We start from the raw sequence: 27,947 nt of genomic DNA on the forward strand, positions 1-27,947 counted from the left end.
TCGTTCCCAGGGATTTTTACCTGTTTGACGTTCGCATTATTTGGCCATATTGGACAATGATAATAGGCAACTTTACGTCGTCTTCTCTCGTAAAAAAGGCAAGAATCCCTGGGAACGAGGGAGGATGTCTTAATTTATAAACGCAACCCTGATTATCTTGTTACGGTTTAGTTACGTACTCTTACAATAAGAGTGCTTGCACTTAAACGAAATTGGTGGTTTTTTTGTCTTAATGACTTGTGTGATCGGATACAATATAATGTTATATTAAAAAAGCACCAGAATATTTTTTGCTCACGAAAGTTCTACGGTTGGTGTACTAATTAGGAAGTGTTCAGAAGAACCTTAGAAACAAACATTTTTATTATTTGTTTTTTGTATTGCTTCGGTCACCTCATCACACTCGTAACTTGTTCCGTGTAAGGAGTCTATTTTTTTGGCCAAATTTCATATTGGTGGCCCCAATTTTACATTATTTTAAATCTTCTAACTCAATATGCAGCTGCAAATGCCCTCCTTATTTAATTAACAAAATTGCTACCAGATGCTGGGGGTTACGTAAATGATTAAAGAATAAAAGACTGATATTTTCATTGAAATAATAAAATTCAGCCTTGCCCAGCCCGTGTGTAGTTGTTTCGCGCGCGCGAGTCTCCGGCCGTTTTTAGTGGCCGTTGCATGGAGACGTTAATTTGACGCATGCGTATTTACGTTGCGTCTTAGAAGACGACAATAATATTCCGAAGGAGATTTGTAATGGCGGCTGTGTAACAGGTTAAGTAACTCCAAGGAATCTGGAATATTGCGGAATAAGTTGCCAAGGATTTTATTATTGTTCCTTCTTTAGATGCATTAATATATTAATTGTATAATGGCTAGCGGAGAAGAAAAACAACCCATTCCCGAAAGAATTTCAAAAAGTTAGTTTTTTAATGTTTATCTAAGCGTGTGTGGTGTTGAAATGATGCTAGAGACGCCCACCATTTAGACTTTGCATTTCCTTTTATCGCAACAGTAATGTTTAATAGAAGGAAAGTATTTATCCTATTAACTAGAATGTAAAACTATTTTTCTGGGATACTATTGATAAAGCTAGCTCACACTTTTTATTAAGTAGCTAGAATATAATATTCATTCTCTTGCTATATATAGCTAGCCAGCTGCTAAAAAGATCTAATGTGTGATCCAGCTAAAACTAAACCATTAATGACTACCCCGCGACTATGTTAGGTTAAAATCTAGCTAGCTAGCATCTCTAAATAAAAAAGATTATCGTAGAAATAATTTTGAAAGAATTTAGGGCATTACTCTTGTTCTGCATTAAAAATTAATGCAAAATATAGCAAGGATATATATTATTAAAGCTGTTTTTACTTGATGGATTTTATTTAATAATATTCCATGTAAAACTATTTAGCCTTAGGCATTTTGCAATTGCCAAAATAAACAGCTTGCTAGCTATAAATTAGTATACTTGTCTTTGTACAGAGTTGTGCCTATTGTTTTGTCATTTTTCTTTAGGCAACTTCAGTTTAATTAGTTGTTCTACGGACCCTAATTTTTACGAAAACAAGGAAATAATATCAAGCAAAAAAGTTTAAAAAATAGTTATGTGGTTACACAGAAGTTGGAATTTTTATGTGATTTAGCTATTTTTGCTAAAATTTTCGATGAAATTAGCTATTTTCGCTAAAATAGTTATAATACAAGTAAAAAACGAGACAGAATATTGTCGTAACACCCTCTATCGCTATGATTAATATATATGTTTAAAATTAGCTAGCAGAATTTGCACTTAAATTTAGATTTTTCTATAAAACGGTGCAAAAAACATAAGAACACTAAAATTGTTTGTTTTATTATTTTAAGTAGGGGAAGAATAACTTGCTGTACATATTTCAAAACAATAAAAGTATATTCTGTATAACTTTTAAAACAGCACAAGAATAATTCTTGCTGCATAACTTTTAAAAACAAGTTTTTGATCATGCAAGTATTTTATCTTTTCACCTTGAGAACTAGTTACATATTTTTTAGTGAGACAAATTATTATTCGAAAATACATGCGAAAATACATAGAAAAAAACTGTTGTCTTAACACCCTCCTCCGTTGTTATTTTTTTATAATTTTTTTGTTGTTGTTCCGACCATACGTTCTCAATAAAAAAAATTTATTTTGCCAACCGAATGTAAGTTTGCTTTGCCCGTAGAACAGCTAATTAAATTGGAATCGCTTTATGACAAAAAATGTCATTTTTTGTCTGCCTGCCTACATGTTTTTATTTTTTGAAAGTGTTTAGCCAGGATAGCCTCTTCAGTTCATATTGGTTCTGCTATTAACGTTGATACTGCAAATGGGGTCCTACCCTTAAAACAACAAGACAACGACTAAATTATCAATCCCATTCTCATGCTGAAGGCTGAGCAGAAAGGATAGATTCACGCTTTTGAGGTTTCTTGCATACCTTACCTGGGGTGTAAACCTCCAGCACTGGAGCGATTGCTCCACTACAAGGCATTTATTTGACCTCTATTTTATGTATGCTATTACTTTAGAATAAATACTTCTTCTTACCTGTCGGTAACTTTATAAGAAATAGAGTGCAGTGGCAGGCCTCTCAATAAGACACAATATTATGTTTTACAATTCTATAAAAAAACGAGTAATTGGATGTATGTAAAAAAAAAAAAAACATGACATGCCCCTAATAGTTTTTTTTATTTAAAAATAAACAGCTTAATAATTACATTGGTTCTTCTGTAACAACAACAAACAAAAGATTCTTTTCCGATGTTTTTATTATGTTATCATCCATGTTTTATCTTATCAATCACCACACGTGATAGATAGATAGATAGATGTGCATATTTTACATGGCTAGCCTCACAAATATTGAGGGATATACCCTGTCTATTATTTCCAGTAGGGGCCATGGCGTAGATGGAGAGTCCTAGAGTATTTAATGCTCATTTGAGCTACGCAGACCCAATTAGAGCCCGCGCTCTACTAGACAACTCCCGGCAACATCCAACGGCCCACACAGTGTGCCATCTTCCCAATTTCCCTCACATGGCTTGGGTTAACCCGGGGCTATGGTAACATTCACTCGCCCATGCTGAATCGCCGTCAAGAGAAATCGAACCCCCGTCTCCCGCACAGAGTACGAGAGCTATAACCACTATTCTACGGCGCCACTACTAATCTACGGCGCCACGTGTAAAAAATAAATTGCCTTGTTGCCTTATTTTACCATTTATTCAATATTTTCAACAACAATAATTAAGCCCTGTTCACTGGGTTGTGAACTACACACCTGAATTTGATACCTGTCGTATTTCCATATATCGACTTACTACCATCTTCATCCTCAGAAAATGTACCACATTGGCGTGTTCTTGACATGCGATGTTTAGCACACTCATAGCAATTGTCGCATATGCAGAGGCATGCACATGTGATCAGCCAGCAAAAATATTAAGAGGTCTGGGACAAGCAAATGAGTGTCATTTTATCGTAAAATTTTGTTATTTAATTGACCTTAGAATATTTGTGCATTGATAAAGTTTGATGGAGGTGGGTAATTGGGTAAGAAAGTGTAGAGACTTAATAGTTCCTCAGGCAAAGTCCAGAGGCAGGAGGTTATAATGACAGACTTGATACAGAGGATGTTGAGTTTAGATCTAACACAGTAAAGATCAGATTGGAAGAGGGTCATTAATATACCCCGTCCAACCCATGCTAGCATGAAAAACGGACGTTAAGCTGAGACTGATTATAATGATGAGTATATATTTACACAGGATGGCCTAACCACTCACAAAATGGTACTGTTATCTAATAGGGTTTACGTAATATCAAACTTAATTTTCTTTTCCAGTTTACCTCCTGCTTGAGACTACTTTTATCTTAAAAGCATTTATAAATATTTAAGAATTAGTTGATTTTTATAAAAGAATAAACTGTCAAAATTAGTTTTATGCAAATCTGATATCGCCTGATTCACCACTTCGATTGATTACTTCCCTGCAGAGTAAAAAACTTAATTTTTTTTCCACCATTGATACCTTGCTCATCTACTATGGTTATTAAAGCGATTACCTAGATTAAAATAAAAATGAACTTGTGAAATGAAGTTGTTAAAGTCTTGTATGTAGCTTTTATTAATAAACTACCACCATTCTATCTGTAATTGTTAAAATGTAATTTATAATGGAAATAAACAGCCTAAAATGTAGCTACATAGCAAAATTACATATTGCTAAAATGTAGTTAAAATACAAAGACAGATTATTATTGCAGTAACACACTCCTTCGTTATAATCATTATATATGATGCTAAATACACTAGCTAAGTTGCAATACTGTAGGACTTTGCCACACAGAAAAAATAATGACAGACTCTCCTTTTTCGTGATAATTTAAGAAATTGTTAAAACTGCAAAAGCCTTGCCAATGTTCCCAATTGAATTATAGGTCTTCAAAAGATTTTGCATGTAAAGGACTTAGATTTTTTAGTTTATTTTAAAACTGGGTGAAGAACTAGCTATTTTAGTAAATCAATCATAAAAAAGAGATTAATCTGACCCAAACGTATTTTTGGTGTAGACAATTTTTTTTTTACAACAGAAAATTATTGTTTAAACTGCATGTGTAAAGCGAAAATACAAGACAAACACCCTTTTCCGTTATAGGCACATTAATTGAGGATTTAAAAATCGCACACATCGACACCATAAAGCAATTCTTTGTGTGTCTAGTCTGCATTGACTAAACCACTAGCTTGTGTAATTGTTTTGTGCTTGTTCTTTTAAAGCTAAAAACAAAGACCATTAAATTTCGAATTTTTAATTGCTTATTAGAAAAACATGTGGTTTAAAATAAAATAGGATTAATTAAAAGGGTTAACCCTATTTGTGCTGGGCCTTTTAAGGGCTCCTCAATGCTGGGGTGCTGATTTCTACAATTTTTGTCCGTTGGACTTGAAACTTACCACAACTTTACACATGCAGTTTTTTTTAATTAAAAAAATTAATAATAACCCAGCTATTATTAAAAAACTTTGGTGAAAAAAAATTGGTCACATCAGCATTTTTGGTGATGATGTCATCAAATATCAGTGACATATTGAAAAAGCCACCAAATTTGAATTTTGGTAATTGTTGTATAATTGTGATCAATTTGTAACAATATTAATTGAAAAACAAATTAATATAACAATATAAACTAAGAAGCTTTTAAAAACATGTAAAAAATTTTTTTTCAGAATTTTATTCAACATAAAGGAAGTGTTGCTATGGCCACACTTTGGCAAAATTTCAAAAATAATTTTTTAGAAAATAAAGCTAAATAAAAGTTAGGAAAAGTCACAAAATTTGAAGGTGTGAGCCCCCCCCCCCCCCTCAGCACAAATAGGGTTAAGTTAGATTACAAGTTTAAGGTAGTAGTAACTGTACACTTCAGTGTCTGAACTGAAGTTTAAGTATATGTTTCTGTGTTTAAAAAACAGATGCTGTTTGATTTTTCTACTAGCCTGTAAGTCAATACAGGACAGGGCTGCAACTTCAAAGTTAGCAGTTTGTATGTATCCAACAAAAAGAAGAATGTAGATGAAGTTTTATCATGCCACATTTGGCCATTCTCTAATGAGAATTTTTCACATCAATTGAACCTTAATTATGACGGGTAAGTATGGTCACTGTAATCAAATTGAAGTAGAAAAGAGAAAGGGCACAGGGATGTGCCATAATAAACTTTCATCTACCTTTACACACTACGCAGATAAGCTATCTGTGAGCAACACTAAGAATTTGCTGAGAGTGTATTAAGTTTGTTTGCCATTCCAAGTTCTGGGGACTGGGGATCAAATTCCCATCACTGACAGGCATTACACTAAAAATGTTTATTCTACTCATCTCCATCCTTACTATTTTGTATTTTTTTTTTAATTCGAGACTATTTCTAAATGATATTTATAATTTGTTTAACATAATACTTTTTGGCTTTGTTATACTTCCAGTAGAGTAAAAGCAACTATATACCTATGTTTAAATTTCTAATATTTCTAACAAATTGGTTCTTTTTGTTTGATTGTTTATTTTATATAAACTTTTCTTCGTCTAGATGTTCCTATGCCACCAACACAAAAACTTTCCATAAAGGAAGTATTTGATTCAGATGGCAAGCCAAGAATAGATGTTTTAAAAGCACATTTCATATTAGAAGGTAAAGTGGAAGAGGAGGTAGCATTAAAAATCATAAATGATGGAGCTAATGTTTTACGGCAGGAGCCAACCTTGTTAGATATAGACGCCCCTATAACAGGTATTTTTTTAATTTTTTTGTTGCTTTTTAGCCAGCAGAACTGTTTAATTGTTTTTTTTCCATCAATGTTATAGACTAGTTCAGTACCATGCAGCACCAGCCTAATGTTCACAAACTTAACTTGTTTTTTAATTTATTGTTTTTACTTTCATTCCATTTTATAGTTATTGAAGATTTTTTGCTGACAAATGTGTTTTTGTTAAATTTTTTAGATATATTTTAGTACAATAATTTTAACTTTTCAACACAACTAACAGCATTGCGTATTGAAATTAATGTACCATTTTTCCAAAGCTAGTAATTTTTAAAACTTGTAGAGTAAAAGTACCTTGCTAAGTTTTGTTAACCTTTTGTTTAACTCCCTGAATATTTTACTGTGAAACATCATGAATTAATCAAAACACTTTATTGTGATTGTAATAATGAACTTTTTTTTATCTTATTAAGTGAAATATTATTTGTTTTAAGTTTGTTAGAAATTTGCCGTCCTGAAAAACTTGTTGTTGATTGACACAAAGTAAATGTAAAGGCTATAAATATATAATACAAAAGCAAATTAATAAGCTCAGTGTTTTAAAATATATAATGGTTTTGTTTGCAAAGATTAAGTTAGGAGTCTGCATAGTAATTGTAGATTGCCATGTCGAATGTCCATTATTTTTCAAAACGTCAACTCGATTTCTTCTGTTTACATTTATGATACATGTGGATTTCTAATTGAGATTTTTCACCTGATTAGATTTCCCAATATGATCATGCTGCGAAACTTATAAATTTATAATTCAAGATGTGTTGAATTTGAATAGTAAACCAGGAAACTGTTTTTGTTGGCTTCTTGGAAAAAATTAAAACACCTTGCATTCATATTGTTTAAATAATTTATGAACAATTTGAATCTTTTTGTGAATTTTTTTGTGAACTTCCCTGTGGAGCTTACTTTGTCTTTTGCAATGGTGTTGTTGCATAATTGGGGTTGCACCATAGACATCCATTTGTTTGTTTGTTTTAATTTATAACCTTAAGGCCAGGATACACTTGTATAACATCATTAAATCTATTCTATAATACAGTTATAATATTTCTACAATATACTTATAATTTGTTAAAATATCCTTATAATTCAATTTAATTTCATAACATCGTTGCCACAACAACGCTAGCAGATAATAGATCTATTGTCACCCAAACAAAAGGCATTCGAAACCAGATCACCAACAATATTATTAAAATCAAACTCTTTGAGCGAATTATGAGGTTATGACGCACATGCCAGGTGTTGAAATTATACATATTATATCTATATAAAAAAATTATAACCATATTTTAAAAATATTTCAAGAAGTTATATTGATATTATAAGTTATATTTCTGTGATTTTGTACAAGTGTATCAAGCCCTTTATAGTTTATAACAAAAACTTTAGTATGAAAAAGTTCAATGATTTAATTGTTTTATGGTATATACATTTTAGCTAGGCCTAGTATGTTATATACTAACTGGTTTGAGGAGGGATTATTGTGCCATAAAAACATAAACAAACCAAAAAAAGAATTTCATTAATTACAAGGAAATATGGAAGTCACTCACCTGGAGCTCTCTTTTCATTTTAATTCACATTAAAAAGCTTCAAATTTATCTTTTGAACCTACTTAAGCTTAAAATCGAACGATCTTGAATTCGAAAAGTATCAAAAATACGAAGCCCTCAGTTAAAGGCACAAACCTTGTGAGCTTAGTCTGTACAGTACAACATCAAAACCATTCAGTAGGGATTTATATTGGTACAGCAACAGTTTTATCAAAGGAAAACACAAAACAGAATGTCACACTTTTTTGGCATCAAGTTTTCTAATACCTCTTTTTTTAGTGTGTGGTGATATTCATGGGCAGTTTTACGATTTAATGAAATTGTTCGAAGTTGGAGGTAATCCAGCAACAACACGTTATCTATTTCTTGGGGATTACGTTGACAGAGGGTATTTTTCAATAGAAGTAAGTATGTTATGTTGCTCTCTTAGGTTTGTTTCATATTCTTAATAGATTTAATAGTATTAAATTGCAGCGGGATAGTTTTTGGGCAAACCTATATGAATACAAGTTTTCGAACTGGAATATTTAGATAGAATATTTTGAGTATTCTGTGTAAAAAAACCCTTTTACATTATGAGGCACCAAAGGATTTCGTGCAGGATAAGTGTGTTTGTGTATGCAGTTCCCAAAAATTTCTAATTGCTGTGCCTGATTTTAATTGTACACGATTGTGTACCACAATATTACTACCAAATCTGAGTTCTTGTTTACCGTAAAAATTATCCTTTATAATAAACTGATGGTAAAAACTCCCCTTGCTTAACTGTGGTTAATCATGTCGATTTTTTATTTACTTTAGTGTGTATTATACTTATGGTCATTAAAATTGTTATATCCTAAAACGTTATTTCTGCTTCGTGGCAACCATGAATGTCGACATCTTACAGAGTATTTCACCTTCAAAACAGAATGTAAGTTACTTAGCAGCTCTTCTGTTTTTGATAAGTTATTGGACTGATAATATTTTTAGTGTGCAATTTAGCTGGGTTTTTTTTTACAAAAGATTGTTATTTTATCACATATAACATGTAAAACAATTCAAAACGAAAAAAGTCATTTTGATGCATAAACGAAGCTACATGACGACCAGAAACATTTTAAAAGCTTGTACCCACATTTTCACTATCTGTGACAGTGATTTGACACAACGTACACTCCTATTATAACAAGTGCTATTTGTGCCAAGTAAAACTTAGAGAGGACATGCATTCCCCTCCCCTATCCCCCCTTTTCCATCTCTCTAACTTATAACTCAGTCATTCACACTACAATCTAAATAATGTGTAGACGAGGTTTGTTTTTAGGTAAAATCAAGTATTCAGAGGATGTGTATGATGCATGTATGGATGCATTTGATTGTCTTCCGTTAGCAGCTATAATGAATCAACAGTTTTTATGCGTCCATGGAGGCCTCTCCCCTGAAATTCACACCTTAGACGATCTTAAAAAAATTGACAGGTTTCGTGAGCCACCGGCATTTGGACCAATGTGCGATATGCTTTGGTCAGACCCTCTGGAAGATTACGGTAGTGAGAAAACATCCGAACATTTCTCTCACAACAGCGTTAGGGGATGTTCTTATTTTTACAGGTATGTGTTCTGCTTAAGTGTATAAGTTAGCTTCGACCACACAGTTAGCCCGTCGGGTCCCCCATAATGTTTACTAGAATATTTCAACTAAAATCGCTTGTGCTATTTTAGTTATCAGGCATGCTGTGATTTCTTACAACGAAATAATCTACTCTCCATAATCAGAGCTCACGAAGCGCAAGACGCAGGGTAAATATCATAGAAATTCATTTTTGCTGTGTCAGCTAAAGTTTAATTTTACCATTAAATTTATTTATTAATTTTCGTGCTTTTTTGTAGGTACCGGATGTATAGGAAAAGTCAAACGACCGGCTTTCCGTCACTGATAACAATATTTTCAGCACCCAACTACTTGGACGTATACAACAACAAAGGTATGTAGTGCTGACTTTTGTTTTTAATTAGTTTTATGTGTGATCTCAAATAAATTTCCTGAACAGTTTCTGTTACTTAGAATGCGCAAAATAAACATGTTTGTCCAACATTTATTGTATATCAAGTTTTTTTAATAATAATGCTACACTGTTTTATTTTTTGATAAGCAACTCCCATTTATCTTTGCAGCTTTTAGTTGCTAAGAACACAATTTTGATTCAAGTTAAGAGGATGCCGCCTAAGCGTGATGTTCAAAATTTAGAAAGCTTGTTATGATGACGACGATATCCTCAGTCATTATGTTCTAAATATTTTTTTATTGGCATATGAGAGAAAAGGCTTTTAATACTTTTCATTATTATCACTAATCTTCAGAAACTTAGTTGTTTATAAAAAACTTTATGCATAATTTTCTCACTGAAGTAAATGGTGCATCTATGGGATCATTCTGGATTTGTGGAGCCAGAAATACACGAAGTTTAAGTCAAACTGAAAAGATTGTGACCTCTTGTAATTATTTCTGCACATGCAGAAATTTAAACAAAAATAAATCGTTGTATTTGCCTGCATAAGCGGAAGACTTGTTCCGTTGTTCTTTTGTTACTGTGGTCTTACATGTACGTTATGCTTTCAGCCGCTGTACTTAAATATGAAAATAACGTGATGAATATTCGACAGTTCAACTGCACACCTCATCCCTACTGGCTACCCAACTTTATGGATGTGTTCACATGGTCTATCCCTTTTGTTGGCGAGAAAGGTAATATCAACTCTCATTGTAATTGTTTTCCATATTAAATTTTAAAATGAAGGTTTTTTCGTCAGGTATTGGCACTTTGAAAAAAAATTAATTACCTGGCGCCCCTTTGTTTAACGCCCAATATAACAGCATATCAACTAAGATATTTAACGTCCAAGGCGTTTGGAGGTTATCAAAAAACGTTAAACTGACTAAGTTATTTCATCTTTCTATTTGCGTCACGTATTTTGGATTATGTTTTTTTCTTTATACTCTAGTCACTGAGATGTTGGTGAATGTGTTGAACATTTGTACGGATGACGAGTTAGAACCGGATAGTGAGGAGGAAGAAGAATCCAAGAAACGCAAGGAAGTAATTCGTAACAAGATTCGTGCTATTGGTAAAATGTCTCGTGTATTTACTGTGTTAAGGTGAGAAACTGGTGTATGATTTTGTGCCATTTTTATAGCCATATTATATTGTTCAGATTTTTTAGTGAAAAAAATACATTGGAACTACAAAGCCTCTAAATTCATTTTTTAACCGCCATTCTCTTTGATTTAATGTTAAAAAAAAGCATATTTTACAAAGGCTTTTTAACTAGCGTGTTTTTTTGGTTTTTGTTTGTAGAGAGGAGAGCGAAAGCGTGTTAGAATTAAAAGGTTTAACGCCCTCTGGTACTCTTCCTGTTGGCATCTTATCGGGTGGCAAAGACTCATTAAAATCCGGTAAGATATTACGACAACTGTTTTTCGAATATGAGGTTAGGTAATTGTGTCAGTTTGGGCAGCCATATAACAACGAAAATCTCCCGAAAAGCCCGAATTTAAAAGCGGGAAAGTCAAAATAGCTGTAATGTTATGTTAGGTATTTTTATATAAATTTTCTTGTTTTTGTTCTTAGTATTAACTGATATGTCACTCGGCGAAGGCGGCACAAAGAAAATCCACGGTTTCGCCGACGCGAAGAATTTGGATCGAGTAAACGAACGCATGCCTCCTCGTAAAGACAGCGAAAAGCGTAAAAAGTAGTCGAAAGAAAGTATGCGTAGAAAGAACGAACATTTTTTAAATTTTAATATGTTTTTTTGGTTGGGTCGCTTATCTTCTCTAATCGCTTCTGTTGAGTATGAAGAAACAGAAAAGATGAAAAGATGATGACGGAGGAAAAAGAAGGAAAAAAAAAGAGGAAGAGGTTAAGAAAGAGTATACAATGAATTATTAAATTCGTTTTAATTGATCTACGTATAGAAGCCAACTTACGAAAAGTAAAGTGATTTTTAACTGGACACTTCTAAGAAAGAGAGACCTGCATACATCGTACTGGGATTTTTCCCCTTCCTTAAATTATGTTCAATGTTCTATATCTTCATGCATTATATTTACGAGAAAAAAAATTGAGTTTTATTTTTAGCTTTATTTTTCTGTCTTTTTTTGCGCATTTCAGATGTTTTATGTTTATATGTACAAGAAGTCTTCCACTGTTGTGTAGTTGCTCTTCCCGAGAAAAAGTTCAAAATTATCACGCATCTTATAATTTTAAACTCATTCGTAAATTCTTTTCACAAATTATTTTGTGCTCATGATGTGTAACGTTTTATGCATTATTTCGATGGAAAGTTCTGTGGAAGAGCGATCGAAGGCCGAAATGCACATATATTTACAAAGCTTTGCTACCATGTTTGAATAGCGCAACGAAGACAATTATAGTGCAAATGATAAAAAACCAAATTCTCTAGTTTCCTATATTTGAAACTATAAATTTTGCTCTTTAAAAATCTGTGTGCTGTTATAGAAGGCTGTAGAAAGCTATAGAATATATGTGTTATAAGGCTGGGAGACATGTAGTCCTTTTATTTTTACTATATATCAATAACTGCGATATTTATTCATATTATTTCTTTGACACTGTGCAACTTGGTACGAACTTTGAAATAACAAAAAGACCTAGGAGGGAGCGTGAAAACGTGCACTCCTCCTTAGATACTTTGTTATTTTAACGCTAAATTTTGATTTGTGGTTGATTTATTTATTGTTTTTGTGTTGTTTTTTTACGCTGCTTAGTTGCACTTACATCAGATCATGTTGTATATTTGTCTATTATAACAAATTCACAACCTGTTATTGCTATTTGCGGTTGTATATAACTCCAAAAAATTATCTTTCTTTATCAATATGAATCTTAAATTGGGGAATCTTTCAGTTACCGATATTTAATCGTTCTTTTTCTGTCGCACTGAAACTATAAGAATAACGGGAATTCGTAAAAATCTATGCCTAAACAGAGAAACTAGAAATCCTCACAGCTAGAATCTTTTGAGTAAGTACTTTGCTCAGGTCTGAAAAACTGAGCTAGATAATTTGGTCAGTAAAAGACAGCAACATAAGAGATATTAAATATATATCTCGCGATGCGCAGTTATGCTTGTTTTAATTTTGGTTCGAAATATTCGTTTTGCCGTAATGGGGAAACATTTCCTGCTTTTTAGCGGTGCAATAAATCGCTGCAATTAGTGTTTATCTTTAAGAAAACTCATTTTAGAAAAAAATCGAAATGACTGTTTTATTTTTAATACTCAAAATAGAGTTTACACTTCAAATTTAAATTCGCCACATGTTTATCGTGGAAATCAAAAAGATATTTATTTCGCAGCTGGCTTGTCGTTGAAAACGCCATTTACAATAAGCTCCGTGGGAGGGATAAACTCGACGCGGCCTCTAGTGGATTTCACATTTCAGCGCCATGTAAACTAGGCTTTAGTTTTCCCTTTCTTCTTCTTTTGTTTTAACGTCCACATCGTAACAAGTCCTGCGGACGAGGTTGCTTTTGTTTTTGTTTTTAACTTCTTTTTTTTGTAAATCTTTTGGGTGAGCGAGACAAAAACAAGATGCTGGAGACTTTATTGTTGAGACGATTTTATTATACTGCTGTCTGGTACAAAGATTTGAGAATCTAGCTGAAATATAGCTAATATTACAAAGAAATTAAATCGTTTTTTAAACAAGAATGCCGAAGTTAAAAATCTCATCTTGCACAGTCCAGTTGCTAGATGGAACTGATATTATAGTAGAAGTTGATGTAAGTTATAATGATATGATGCGCCCTGTCTATTTTTATTATATATAATAACTAGCTAGTTTAGCCAGCTGAATAAACTTTTCCTTTACTTTGGTCAAGAGGAACTTGTAAAAAACTTGTTACAAATTAAATAAAATGTTACTTAGGAACACAGCTATCCTTATAGCTAAAGTTTATTCAGCGATTCTCCAAAATCAAAAGTAAGGTGACGAGGGTGCCAAAAGCCGCATACGCCGTAAAAAGTGCGGGCGTTTTCGGGCGAGTTCGGCGTTTTGAAAAAAATTCAAGTATTCGCCCGAAAAAACCCGCATAGACCCGAACAATGCTCGAAAGAAAAAAAAACAGACACTAATGATTCAAAAAAACTATAAAAAATTAAAAAACTTACTATGTCGTAGCGAAGTTCTTAGAAGAACTGTTTTTAATGGTTTTTGAAGAAGTTTACTTTATAAATAACTTATATATAAACTTTATTAACTTTCTCTCATCAAGCGCCTTCTTCCCAACCATCGACCGCATGGTTTGTTACAAGGAACTGCATTTCGGGAATGTTCCGAGAAAGTGCAGGCGGTTTCGGGGGACAACCACCAATTTTATTTGAAAAGTCGCCCGAGCTCGCCCGTATATATGCGGGCGTTTGCGTCTTATCAGCACCCTCTTGTAAGGTGTGTGTGTTTTGGAAAGACTGATTATAGCGTGGCACCTATTTGAGCTGACTCAATTATTTGAGAATCCAGTTTAACCTTGTTTGAGAAATACTGAATCAAAAAATTGATTATTTACCTTTGAAACTAAAGCTAGTCTGGCCTGTGGTCGGATAAACAGGGTAAACAAGAGGGTGCCGACTCGACGAAAGCACTGTATATGTGAGGGCAGCTGCGGATGTTTTGGGGGAATTTTTTAAGGTTTTTGGCTGTAAATGCTTGGTAAAGTATGGGCCTGTCCAAAACCACCGGAAATGCAACACGTGCGAACTCATTGTTTTTATTTAAATTTTGCTGAGAAGAAGGAAGGTGCTATTTTGTCGTTGTAATTAATTTGGGTTTCTCCCGGCAAAATTTGGGTTATTTTGGGTTTCTCCCGGCAAAATTTTAGGGCTTTTTCAAAAACGCAGAAAGTCGTCTGACAGCCCCATGGTTTTTATGGCGTTTCTGGCAAGTCGGCGCCCTCTTCGGTAAACACCTGGTATACCATCCTAATCAAGTAATTATCAAACAGCTCTAGCAACGACCTTGCAACCATCTTCGCCACATAACTTCGTGGTTTTGACTAAAAGCTATCATTAGAAACAAATTTGCAAAAATGCCGGTGAACAAGGTGGGCGTTAGCGCAGGGTTGAGCAAAAAGAAAATGGACTAAACGTTCTATTTACGTTATTTATGTCTAAATTCGGTGATGTGTTTTTTTTACTGTGAGATCCACTGGAATTATTTCTAAAGTCTGTTTTATCATTAAAATGGTTGCAATACGTTGCAACTTGTCTCAGATGGAGCTAGTAGCGACTTGAAATATTACCATGTACCTTTTTCTGATGCTCAAAAAACAGACATGACATTAGGAAAACTTAGTGAAGTGAATAACCAAGGGGGATCTGTGGAGAAGAGCACATGTGGTATTAATATTTTTTTTAAAAATATTCCCCAGTCTGTCCAGTTTCATAATCATTAGGTTTATTTGGTATTTAATTATTGTTTACAAAGGTAACAATATATTTAAATGTCATACTCCAGCGTGCAAAATTTTTTTCATCTGTGATTTACCCCAGCAATGTTTAGGCTGTCTGTTCTGTAAAGTGCACAAGTTTCAGAGCTGGAAAAAGGGGCAATATAGTACATCATAGAGGTAAAGCACAGGATATCATGTAGTAGCCATTCATTGTTGCCAGTGAAAACAGAAAGTTACTAAAAAGGACATTAACGTAATTTGGACGGTATGTGCTAGCTGCAGGTAAGTAGAATGTCACCCCACACTATTAAATTTCCAGCCAAGAGTACCAAGGGTGCTGCATCAAATAAACAACATGTGCACGTTATCATGAAATATCAATGTAATGGCGTGCATTTATGGCTGGATATGTGGACACTTTTTTGAATTTTGAAATTTTTATTCGCTGATTGACTGACCCTATTTTTAGGACTAAAATGACTCTAACACCATATATTTGTTGATACCAACCTAATTAGACCACATGATTCGGTAAACTCAATTTGTCATGGTTACGGTTTATTCAACTTTAGTGGGGTGGAGGGGCAAAACACTGACATTAATTGGCAGTTTTAGGAATATCAGGGAATAGGAAAGTGAATCAGGAAAAATCCGTGAAAATATGGTAAAAATCAAAATTATAAAATGATGTTTGATTTATATTATAGAGCTTAAAGAGGTTAGTTAACATTCTTGATAAAATTCACTGACCATCTGATGGTAAGCTGTAGAGCAACTAATTAAGTTACAGTTGCCTAAATTTTAATAGCTTTTGGTGAATGTTGGCACTTTTAAACAATAGCTTGCATGTTACATGTGAGAAAAGCCTTTATCATAAATTGTAATAAGCCACACTTTCCAACATATCACTTTTACTGAATACAAACAGAACATAATCTTGGCATCATTTTCCCCATTTGTTTTATTATTTGTTTTATTATTTTAGATGAAATAAGAAGTTTTCCTCCTTGTTTTATTCTATCCTGTTTTATTTTTAAAATTTATGCAGAACATTTTGGAGAATAAAATTTTGGAGCAATTCTTTTATGAAAAAATGAGTTATAAGGGGTTACTGTATCCTGTAATGTTTTATTTTAGAAGCTGCAATACAGTTCTGAGCTGTTAGATGAAGTTTTTAAAAAAGTTGGCATTGTAGAAAAAGGGTATTTTGGGTTGAAATACAAAAATCCAAAAGATGGCAAGGTATGACTACTATCTCTTGTTTTTTTTGTTTTTTTTTATGAAAGGAAACTACAACATAAAAAGATTTAAAGACGCCCCATTAAAAAAATACACCTTGTCTGTAATAATAAGTATTACTAGTCATTGTTAACCATCTGCATTTTTCAAGCGGACAATACAGGCATTCTGATTGGCTTAGCGCTCTTGACAACGGACTGATATGTAGCGGTATTGCCCATCGTCAAGAAAAATGGTAGCTTAAAATGTAAACAAAAACAAATATATTTTGTGAAATCAGCGTAAAGATTCTTTATTTAAAGCAAAACAATATTAAGTTAGAATAAAACAGTTTTTTTAAAAACTTCATTAAAAACCAATGGCGAGTTTTACTGGCTAAAATAAACCATGCGGAACAAAGTTTCAGTGATGAAATAACTTTCAGCTTCTGCGTAAATATTTGATTATCACAAGAAACGTGAAACCTTTATGGACATTGATGATCAAGTTTTATTTAAAGTACGAAGTGCAAATCAACAAGTTACAACACAAAAATGTCTGTAAATAGATTAAATCGTTTCTTGAGTACAAAACAAAACGAAGTTGGGGTTTGAATAAATTTCATGAATTGAACAACATCAATCTTGATATGTTGATGATTGTATCAGCCAGACACAGTAAACAGTTTTAGAAATGGATGGCAATGTTTTTTAAACGAAAATAGAAGAAAAGTAAATATTAAAACAGAGGAACAATTCTAAAAATCGAAACAAGTCTTAGCAAGTAAAAGAAAACAGTTAACACGTATGGGAATGGGAAACAAACCTAATGCAACCAAACAATGCATGCATCAGAGGTAGACAAACTTTTTTTAAAAAAGCTTTTTTCAGAATCGGTAACCCAGTTACTTTACAAAGAACAATGTTGTGGAAATTGACAATTTAAATTTAAAAAAGGACGCAAACAGGCACTCTTTTCTTGAATGGAACAAGGAAAGAGGCACAAAAACTCGAACCAGGGAGAATAGTTTTTCCTACCAAAGAGCCTTTAATCCCAGAGCTTATAGAACCAGGAGGATATAGATGCCCTGTTTACATATTTCAACAATTCATTTTCCATAGACCCATTGAAAGTACAAAGGAAAACTCACCTTTTTTCTAGCTGTAATTCCAACACATTTTCTTAAAGTCCAACTTTTGGTATTTCAATCGCCCCTTAGGAAAAAATTATTTGGGTAAATTTATGACGGAAGCATCTGATGCTCTTGGAATAAAAGACACATTGGCATTTCAAGGAAGTAGATTAAAGTTTTCCTAGGAAAACTTCGATTTCTGCCCTCTTTGTGTGCATCCAATACATGTGTCACAACTAAGTGGACATAAGAACTTCTGAAAGTATGAAGTCGTATCATACTGTGTCAAAAAAGCACCAACAGTGATGTCAGATGTTCTTAGCGTAGCTGATAGTAGTGGAAGCAATGTTGATGTAAATCGTCTTCCATTCTCATCCTCAAATTCGTCAGTTACACAATTCACAACGTCAAAATCGCTATCACTTTTCGGCTGGCCAATTCCATTCAATGTTCGCTGGTGCAAAAATTTTAAACTGCACATTTAATTTTGCACACTTTCCTGTTTAAAAGTGAATGTTGAAATGCAAACAAAAAAATTAAAATAGAAAGAAATTTTACATGTTCATTCTTTTAGACGTTCAAACACCGTTTTCATTGTAAAATGTATCCTTTTTTAGACAAAATTAAATCAAATTTGGTCACCTGTAAATGTTAACCGGGGCGAAGAGCTCTTTTTAATATCCTTTATTTTTATTATCCTCTGCAGTTAGACCTTGGGCGATATTTTATGGTACAGTCTGGGGTAATCGGTTATTATCTATATTATAATACCTGTATACGTCTGTTCGTCACACAAAATGGTACCGCAAGTAGCAAGGGGCACGCAATGTATAAAAGGAATGGGCGAACCTGTTGATTTTTCCACTGGTAAACCAGCTATTTTATTAATAAGGCCTGTGAAAAATTCCACTTAGGCAGAAAAATATAAAAATTTCAAAGATTTATTATTTGAATTTTGCTGACATAAGCATACACAAACATTTTTCAGAAATAAAGAAAAAATTTAAAAAAATGTTGTTTAATCACCTGCTCTATTGTGTAGAGCTTGAAATGCTGTTCAAGAAAATTTATAGGATCATTTAGTTTTAACGTTGATGGTTGAAGAGATATTGGGTTTAAAGGTCATATGTTCCAAAACGGGTGTTGAACTTGCCCAATTTGGTCATTGGTGGCCCCTAGTTACCCACGCAGAAGATGATGTGAGTTATTTCCAGCTCTTTCCATGTAAAAGTGCAATGGCTTTCGTAATTAAAAAAATGTCTTGACGTCAGTCTAAATGCATTGATGTCGTGCCGTAACGTCTAGGCAGTTAAGAAATAAGGTATACTTTTTTTTGTGACTTAAAGAAAATTTAGCCGACATCAAAGAAAAAGAAACACATCCACTATGCCTGTTATTGACTCTTCCTATCATTATGTAAGATCAGAATATCGGGTTGAACAATAGAACAAATCTAGTCTCGATCTCATGGAAAAGTCCACAGGTTTGTTTGTTGCACATATTCTGGTTATCAGATTTTTACCAGTCAGCCATTGTTTTTTCAGAGTCCTTAGCATAAAGAAGTGATTCAACTACCATTTTTCAAAATAATGAAGCTATTATTGTAAGAAAAATGACAATCCTGCTTAGAATTTTCATATCAGAATGTTAAAATTAGTAATGGTTGGATACATTTGTGCTATTCAGAGCAGATGTTATTATTGTGTAGATTTATAAGATTTATGTACAACATTTATTTTTTAGGATTCTTGGCTTGATCCCAATAAACCATTGCATAGTCAGTTAAAAAAAGGTAGAAAAGTTGGTTTGCCTACAAAGTATTGGCTCAAAGTCAACCAATTTGATGCACTTTCAATGAAAATATTTCGTATTTATTATCAAGTTATAAACACTGAGTCAAAATTCGTAGTAGTACGGTTCATTTACACAGATTTGTTGATGTTTTTCCTGACATTTTTTTAATATTCTTTGTTAATTTACTTATTTTTCGTCAACATTTTAGCGTCGAATATGTTTAAAGCGGCAGTTCAGTTTTATCCTCCAAGTATTCATATGTTAGAGGACGAAATAACCAGGTATGTTTCAAAATACAATAATTCTTAGATTTTTTTTAATATGAATTGAAGAGAAGCCTAATTGTCAGTGACATTGCTTTTATTTTCTTACATTATAGATACAACTTTGTTTTACAAATCCGAGAAAACTTGCTGACAGGAGAGTAAGTTAATTTTTGTTTTAAGGTCGAGGAAATTTGTTGAATGTAGGTGGGTAAGCTAAATTTATAATATTTGACTATTCTCCAAATTAAATTCAAATCACATTTTCCTTGCTAATTGAGTATAAAATTCTAAGAGTTTCATAAACACTAAACCACTTTAGTTCTGGAAGCGGTAGGTAGCGTATATCTCGAAATTTGGCAAGCTAAATCACAGAAATGATTCGGATTAGATAGTGGTTGTGATTATTTCAAAACTTAGTACTCGTTTAAGACAAAAACCAATGCTTGATTTTGTAAATGTATTTAGAATACAAAAATGTAAAAAAATAAAAATAAAATGCAGGTTCACAACATTCCTTTACACTTTTTAGTTGGTGTTCGTTGAGTATCTCTCAACGAACACAAACTAAAAAGTGAAGTCATACAATTCATATTTGAAGGTTATAAGAAAAAAAGGTCTTTTACAATTTTTTTGAAAACTGTTTTTTTGTAATATGTCTCGAATGAATAGATCCATCACATATATTCACATCAATACTTTTACCACTTAGTTACTATAATCAGTTATGGGGTCTTTATATACTTTGTAATTTCTTATAGATGGTCATGTACATTGCCAACGCATGCACTTCTTGCCTCCTATGTTGCGCAGGGTAAGTATAGAAAGTAGTTTCATTGTGTAATTTAACACTGCAAAATAGAATCTACCCAAAAACACTCATTTTGCAGGTATAAATTATTTATAAATATCATGATATTCTCTAGTCGAATATTGATTTTTTTTAAAACACGCGAAGCGAAGTTATGAACAAAAAAGATTAACAAGCGAATAGAATAGCACAAGAACAAAGCTAAAAAGATAGACCAGGAAGATCTAATGTTGAAGAGAGCCACTTAGACAAAGTTGTCATTAAAAACAAACTAGAAGACTTGAAAAATGGAGGAGTTCTGTTTTGCTAAAATTTCAGAAGTGCACCCTGAAAAGAAGTATATTTAACTACAGACACCATTCTGATCATTCTGTCACTCGAATGCTCCTGTGGTTGTTTCAGCCTCCCAGCTTAGAGTTTAATGCAATCAATATGCCAAAAATACATTTTTCAAATATTGGACCATCAATTTCAATGATTCTTTTCAATCACTTCTGTTAAATTTTAAACTTTTGCCTGTAAATTGAATTTTTAAGCCATGATTGAGAGTTTTTTAGGAATTTTAAACAATAAAGTTTATTACACACTGTTGGATAGTAAATTACAGGGGTATAATCACAATAGCACATTTTAAATGAATATTGTTTGTTATGATTTAATGGTCTAACCATATACACAAGTAATTTCACATAACGCTTGATTCCGACATAAATACACCGTTAGACAGTCCGGAAACTGCTGTTTCTAAATTCGAATTATTTGTTGGTGGACAAGGCAGCAAAAAAAATAACATGTTTTATTTGGCCAAACTTTCTTTCAGCTGAATTTGGGGATTATGATGACGTCAAACACTCTGATACTTATCTCAATGATCTTCAGTTTATGCCAGATCAGGTAATTATAATCACATTATCCATCACAAATTGTTTGGTAACGTTTTTTTATTGCAGATACAGCCTTCTTTAATTCAATTCTCTGCACTAATGCGGCATTCACACGAGACAAGCTTTGTACATGTTGACAAGCTTTGTACTGTTTACATGATACCCTTAAAGTGCAACTCACCTTGGTTTAAATTTCCCCTGGTCTGAATAACAGAATTAAAATTCCACTGTGGGTTAAAAAACCTCAAAAAAAACTCATGTAAACAAAGTGAAGCTTAGCAAAGTTAACGCAGTAGGCGCATGTGCTGAGAATTTTTACTTTACTTTGAGGATAGTGAAGCCTCACAAACAAGACAGCAATTCTAACTTGAAATTTCACTTCTCTTAAGCTGATATGACGCTTTCATGCAAAGCCTGTCCAATTGTTGAGTGCCAACTTGAATGAGGAAAGTTGAGAAGTAACTTGCTAATACACCTCTATGACTCTATATATGTGGGTGTTTTAAAGGTTTTTGTTCTACTGATCTTCTTGTCTAGAGTTCAACTTTTCTTGATCGAGTTCATGCTTTTCACAAGAAACATGTGTAAGTAGTTTGTAAATTTTATATCGAAAACTCACTATTCGTAAAATTGGTAAAATGGAATTCTTAAAAATTTTGTTTGAAAGATTTGTTTTTATCCTTTTTATCGGATTTACGTAGCACTTATCTCATAGATATATGAATTTCCAAATTTAGTAGGTGTTATTTTGTGCTTTCTAAATTAACAAGAAAAAAATAGTTTTCACAAAAACTTTTTTTTAAATAAAATATTTTACATCTGCTTTTAACAGTGTTTACTCTCTTTCTACTTTAGTACTGTAACTACTACCAATGCAGACTGGATGTATTTAGAATCAGCAAGAAAGATCGCAATGTATGGTATGAATGTGATGGACGTACTGGTAAGACTTTGTATTAAATTTGGGTACATTCCCATCAAATAGCGTCTTTTGTAAAAAAGATTTAAATTTTTGAATCACTTGAACAGTTTGATATTTTATGTTCGAAATGAGAAAATACATTTATTTATATTGGAATCAGATAGCTTTTATGACCTTAAAGCATTTTTTCTTGCATTTGAGGGATAAGTCAATAAAGAGCTGACCATTCAAATCCAAACGTTACCTTGTATGAGCCATTGGTGAGGGGTAGGGTATAATGGTCTTGTGTTAGAGATGTTTATTTTATGTGGTTACTGTCAGAATCAACAATCTAGATCAATTTGAAAGAAAATTTTCTACATACCCTGTCCAACCCAGACTTGCATGGAAAACGGGCATTTAGCTAAAATTAGGATGAAGGTCAAAGTAAAGGATGTCTTTACACGTAATAAGCTAGGATGCCAGAATAAACAAGGGAGGAGGGGCGCAGCGGAAAATATTTTCACTATTTTATTCCCAACAGGTGCTTATTCAAACTCATGGGTATATTTTGTAATCTTTTTTTACATCTATGATTTTATTTACACCGTTATAGGACGCTGATGGAAATGTGATGAAACTTGGTGTAAACGTCAACGGGGTTCATGTACTTCATATGAATACCATACTTCACTCCTTTCTCTGGTAAGTTTTAGCAATTGTGGAAATCATTATTATTTTATAATTCGATGACCTAAAGCATCAAGATCTATGACAGAAAGCGAATTTCCAGACTTCTGACCCTTTCATAAAGTTTGGTTTGCACAAAAAAGCAACTCAGGAAAAATAAATTCAATGTGTTAAAATGTCAATATTTATCTTCTCCTTGATATCTCCTTAATAAGAACCACTCTAAAAGTATCATGGTGATGGTTTAACCTGCTGAAATATCCACGTGGTCGCCTGTTCTTTCTATATTGCATATGGTGTTCCCGTAACACGACCGTTTTTCTCGCGCATAAACAAACAGAATACGGCCATTATTAAACTTACTAGTCGTTAGCCCGTGGAAAAATCCACGGGGTCGCCGGTCCTTTAAATCAACCGTTGCAACAAAGTGGACAAAACTATATCGCATTTGGTATTGGTGCACATTTTAAAAATTTCGTGTTTCCGTTAGGGGACGCGGCTTTCGCGGACACACAGACAGAATGCGGCTATTATTAAAGAGATAATTACATAATTTTTATCATTTTCTAAATGTTATAGCCTAAGACCCATCTTTCTTTGTAATCTTTGATTTTGAATATTCGGATGCACAAAACTTTATCTCGACAGATTTTTTTAAATGATCAATTCGGGAAATTTTAACACATAAAGTACTTACTTGTTGATTTATATCATCTCTGTTCTTTTTAGGCCAATGGTTAAGAAATGTTATTTTCACGGTCGAGAATTTCTGCTCGATTTGGAATATCCAGTCAAGGTTTGTGTAAATTACTGACCAAAAAAAGTTTGTGTAATTTACTGACCAAAAAAAGTTTGTAATTTATTTAGAAATTGCGTTCACAAACTTGTTTTTTATATTTCACAAAAATAAGCTTTCGCTTCTAACAGATGAAATTTTTTTTTGTTTTTTATGATAAGTTTACACTAAACCATTATAATGAGAGAATTTTTGCCAATCATCCTACATGAAAACAAGTTAGTCAAAAGGTCCTATTGGGCAGAAAAAATTTAACACGAATGTGTACACTTATATCTTCTCCACAAATAATCTCACTAGCGTTATATTTTTTAGGGCGGCCACACAGAAGCGATGACAATTGGTTTCTATGCATTGAGTTCAATCGAGTCAAAGCGCATGACAAAGACATGCAATTCGTATCAGCAGTTTGCTTTGTAAGTATAGTCAATCTCAGTTGTTTGTAAAATACTTTTTTCATGAATTTTGATCAATCCAGTTTGTCTTTCTTGGTCAATTCTTTTGACATCCTTGATTTTTGTGATTCTAAGTTGCACTTTCACTAATTCGGAATTCCCTAAAATCTCTGACATGTTTGTGTTTTTTTTTGTGTGTTTTTTTATGCTAACCGAAAAGACCTTCTAAAAACCAGTTGGAATCTTGCTAAATTCTATTAAATGTCTTTAAAAAATGTATTTAAAAAATGAGTGGAGCCCTTAAACGTCTTCCTTAATTAAGAAATCTTTCTTTTATTTTAGCCATGGAAAGCCTAAATCAACCCCTGGTAAAGCGAAATCAAAAGGGTTCAGATCTAAAAAGTATGTCTTCATCCTTCGCTGAAATAAAACTATGAAACAGGGAGAGAGAATTGTAGAATGATTAGGATTAGGGAAAATTGTTTTTTGCTTGTTATGGTGGAGAAGTAAATGTTGTCCACCTGTCGCTTCATTTTGTGTAACTCTTTTTTGTATTCTCTCTCTTTAGGTTTAGGCATAATTTTGAAATAACTGAAAATTTTCGTGCTAAAAATTAAATTTCGTTCGTCATTCTTTTATTTATAAACCGACACTTTACATTGTAGGGGCAAACATGCACGAGAAGAAGTGGTAGAAAAAGAATGCTCGCATGTTACAGCCGACACCGCTTCTACCAACTTTAAACGCGTCGACAGTATTCGTTTCTCCAAAAAAATTCTTCAAAAAACAAGTAGGTTGTTTGTTTCTCATAATTTTACCAATATTTTGATGGTTAGCTTAATAGTTACCCTAAAAATAAGTCCGGCTATCGCGTTTTTGCTCGAAATAACGTATCACTTGTTCTTAGATATTTAAATTTTATTTTAAAGCAAAAAATCGATATATAGCACCACGCCTGTCTGAAGAATATTGTCATACTAATATGACCCGACTACTTTGTTACCAAGCACATTTGCGGTGTCCCTATGTTGTTCGTGGATTTTTTACATACTTTAAAGCTGTTATTTTGAGTCACAGATCAGCGTTCTTTATGTGAAATTTCTCGATGTAAACGAAGATTTCCCATCCTCCCAATGTCACAAAAATTCTCCCGACAATGAAAATATCAAGTAGAAAGAAACTATGTTTGGTTTTACATAAAGTAATTGGTAAGCGCGGCTGTTGAAAAGAAAGAGTAAACTTAGTCCCGAGAGCTTTCTTATGATGGCGTCGAGAGGAATCACTAAACTAAAGAAATCTTTCAAAATTGGAAGGGCCAAGGTTGGGTCGTCTGTGAAATATCAAAAATATTAAATATATAATAGATCAATTGCACAAACCTATAAATTCATCATTAAAAATGACGTTTTATAAAGCGAGAAATTTCTTTGCTGACCCTTAGACACAAGTGTGTTTCCGCCTCTGTAGTGATAAATCCCCATAACATGTTTGCAAGCGCGTCATCAACTATCTTTCACCTGCTTTTGTTTAATGATTTAGATAAGTGTATTTTAAATTTTTAGGTCCTCAGCAAAAAGCTGATAAGGTAAAGGAGAATGTTGAAACTTCGTAAGTGAATTGTATCTTACCTCTAAAGTATACTGTCTTTGCAGAAGAACTTAAGCTTTAAGCCTGACTTGATGATTATTGTAACTCTAGCAACAGTTCGCATGGTCTATTTAAGTCCATTAATCCGTTTTTAAAAAGAAGATCATTTAGCAAGAGTAAAACAGTGTGGTTTGACTCGTGGCTCAACACATGCTCGGAATAATAGAATGAACCAGCTGAGCAAAATGACAGCTAATAACTGGCGAGATGGCTCGTTTTTTTTAACCCGGGACCAGAGTTGAATAGGCTGGTTGGCTAATTTTGTAATAATATCACTTTACCGAGCCAGTGCTGAGATTGAAAATACAATCCTTGCGACCTTTAATGGACTTTTCACGAAATTCAGTTTTATTTTGTAAAGGAATGTGTCTAAAAATATGTTCTGTTTTACGTGATTTCGTTAAAGCAAAGATAAAGGCAAAAAAAACTTAGATTTTAAATAGCAAAGCATTGGCTACAAAAATACTCACGGATAATTTTGATTTTATATTGCTAGTTTGTTTACACTTTAAATTTGCTATTTTTAAAAAATTGCGTCTATTTTTTTAAGGCGGCAACGATATAGGTGTAGTCTTTTTTTTAATAAAAAATTTTCGAACTGGTTAACCCACCAACCAGGTCGCAAATGAATCAACCATGCTTTTCTCAACTCAATAATATACTGCGCCTATGTTACGATCATTATTAATTTAGTGCGCCCGTGGTAAACAATGAAGACGCTTCAAAGAAAACAATGGAAATTCCGATCATCACAGAAACGTTAGCTAGTGATAATCCTACGTCAGCCGACGAAGAAGAGCAGGAAAAAACTGATAAACAACAATCACCTGAAGAAATAAAAGAAGAAACTGCAAGTCCTAGCCACCACGAAGAAGAACACGCTTCTGATGACGAACCTGTTGAGGTTTGCGTTGAAGACATCAAAGAAAAAAACGAAATCCCCGATGGAGAACCGCAAGACTCTTCCACACATCACGATGAAGAATACGAAGACGTCACAGAGGAAGCTCTGCAAGTGAAACCTGATAAGTCTGAACAAGTGCACGAAGAAAACGCCGATGACGACGCCGACGACGACGCTTCACCAGAAGTTGTCGTGGTTTCCCCGGACGTTGCGATGAGCGATGATCTAGCACATAAAGAAACATCAAAACCTTCCTGCGATGACGCCAATGCGGATAACGTCGCACAAGATGTTAATAATGACGAGAAAGATTCCGACGAAAATGTGCCGTACGACGTTGAAACGGACCAAGAAATTGTCATCATTGAATTTGAGGATGTCGAAGAAGAAATTCCCGACAAACAAAAGGACGACGACTCGTTGTTGCAGGAGATTGAGAAAGAATTGCAACAGTCCTCTGAGAAGCAGATGTAACACACACACGAAAGAAAACTTCGAGATGTTCTTATTTTTTGAAGCTGAGATTTTGCATGGAAAATCGCTTTTGTGTAGGACCTCCGTTGGTTTGAAAATTTTGTTTATTTTTCAATTTTTGCATGTTTTGCATTTTAGCCTTTTATTAAGCACTAATTATTTCATGTGTTTTAGTATTTTTAACAATGTGCATTATATTTTATCTTTGTATGCAGTCTCGATTTCCAATCTTTAGACTCTAATTCCCTTTTCAGTTGTATGTCAATCAGCCTCTTTGAAAGGTTCAGCCAGTTATTGATATGAGTTTCTGGAGGTATGGTGTCGAGATTGCGATTTTAGTTTATTTATTTCTGAGGTATTGTAATATTTTTAGATTAGGATTACATATTTGAAGAAAATCTTTCTTTTTTCCAACTCAAGTTTTATTTCTCAGGTGTTATGCGAAATGCGTGCAACATGTATAAACTCTGCTCTAATTTAGCTAAAATTTTAACTCGTCGTTTGGTTTGCCCCTTTCGTATTTTATCTGTTCATGCAATGATATTACTTGATTAAAAGCCCGTTTTCATTTGACTGTATTTTCCGGTATAGCGCAAAAAGGTCACGAGGTTTCATTTTAACGCGTGCGCACTCGCTAGAAACTCTTGAGCTTTTTGCACTATAGCAAAAAACGTGATAA

General features: G+C 33.3%; 2 protein-coding genes across 2 annotated transcripts; both read left to right on the plus strand.

The window, feature by feature from the left end:
• The first annotated feature begins 755 nt into the window (after nt 1–755).
• Nucleotides 756–12,745, plus strand: LOC130647055 (protein phosphatase 3 catalytic subunit alpha-like). Its single transcript, XM_057452773.1, has 12 exons — nt 756–774; nt 848–920; nt 6,122–6,322; nt 8,189–8,313; nt 8,711–8,822; nt 9,216–9,501; nt 9,613–9,690; nt 9,781–9,875; nt 10,511–10,636; nt 10,894–11,047; nt 11,247–11,344; nt 11,520–12,745. Exons 2-12 carry the CDS (start codon nt 872–874, stop codon nt 11,645–11,647), a joined length of 1,452 nt encoding a protein of 483 aa, XP_057308756.1. The 5' UTR covers nt 756–774; nt 848–871; the 3' UTR covers nt 11,648–12,745.
• A 676-nt stretch (nt 12,746–13,421) lies between these two features.
• On the plus strand, nt 13,422–27,682 carry LOC130647054 (band 4.1-like protein 1). Its single transcript, XM_057452772.1, has 16 exons — nt 13,422–13,694; nt 16,497–16,601; nt 19,453–19,501; nt 19,712–19,784; nt 19,883–19,927; nt 20,528–20,580; nt 21,398–21,471; nt 21,999–22,045; nt 22,317–22,404; nt 22,979–23,067; nt 23,782–23,848; nt 24,164–24,264; nt 24,586–24,645; nt 24,909–25,033; nt 25,806–25,851; nt 26,584–27,682. Exons 1-16 carry the CDS (start codon nt 13,623–13,625, stop codon nt 27,266–27,268), a joined length of 1,779 nt encoding a protein of 592 aa, XP_057308755.1. The 5' UTR covers nt 13,422–13,622; the 3' UTR covers nt 27,269–27,682.
• Nucleotides 27,683–27,947: the final 265 nt, after the last annotated feature.

Source organism: Hydractinia symbiolongicarpus, chromosome 6 (genome assembly GCF_029227915.1).
Source record: "Hydractinia symbiolongicarpus strain clone_291-10 chromosome 6, HSymV2.1, whole genome shotgun sequence".
NCBI classification, from domain to species: domain Eukaryota; kingdom Metazoa; phylum Cnidaria; class Hydrozoa; order Anthoathecata; family Hydractiniidae; genus Hydractinia; species Hydractinia symbiolongicarpus.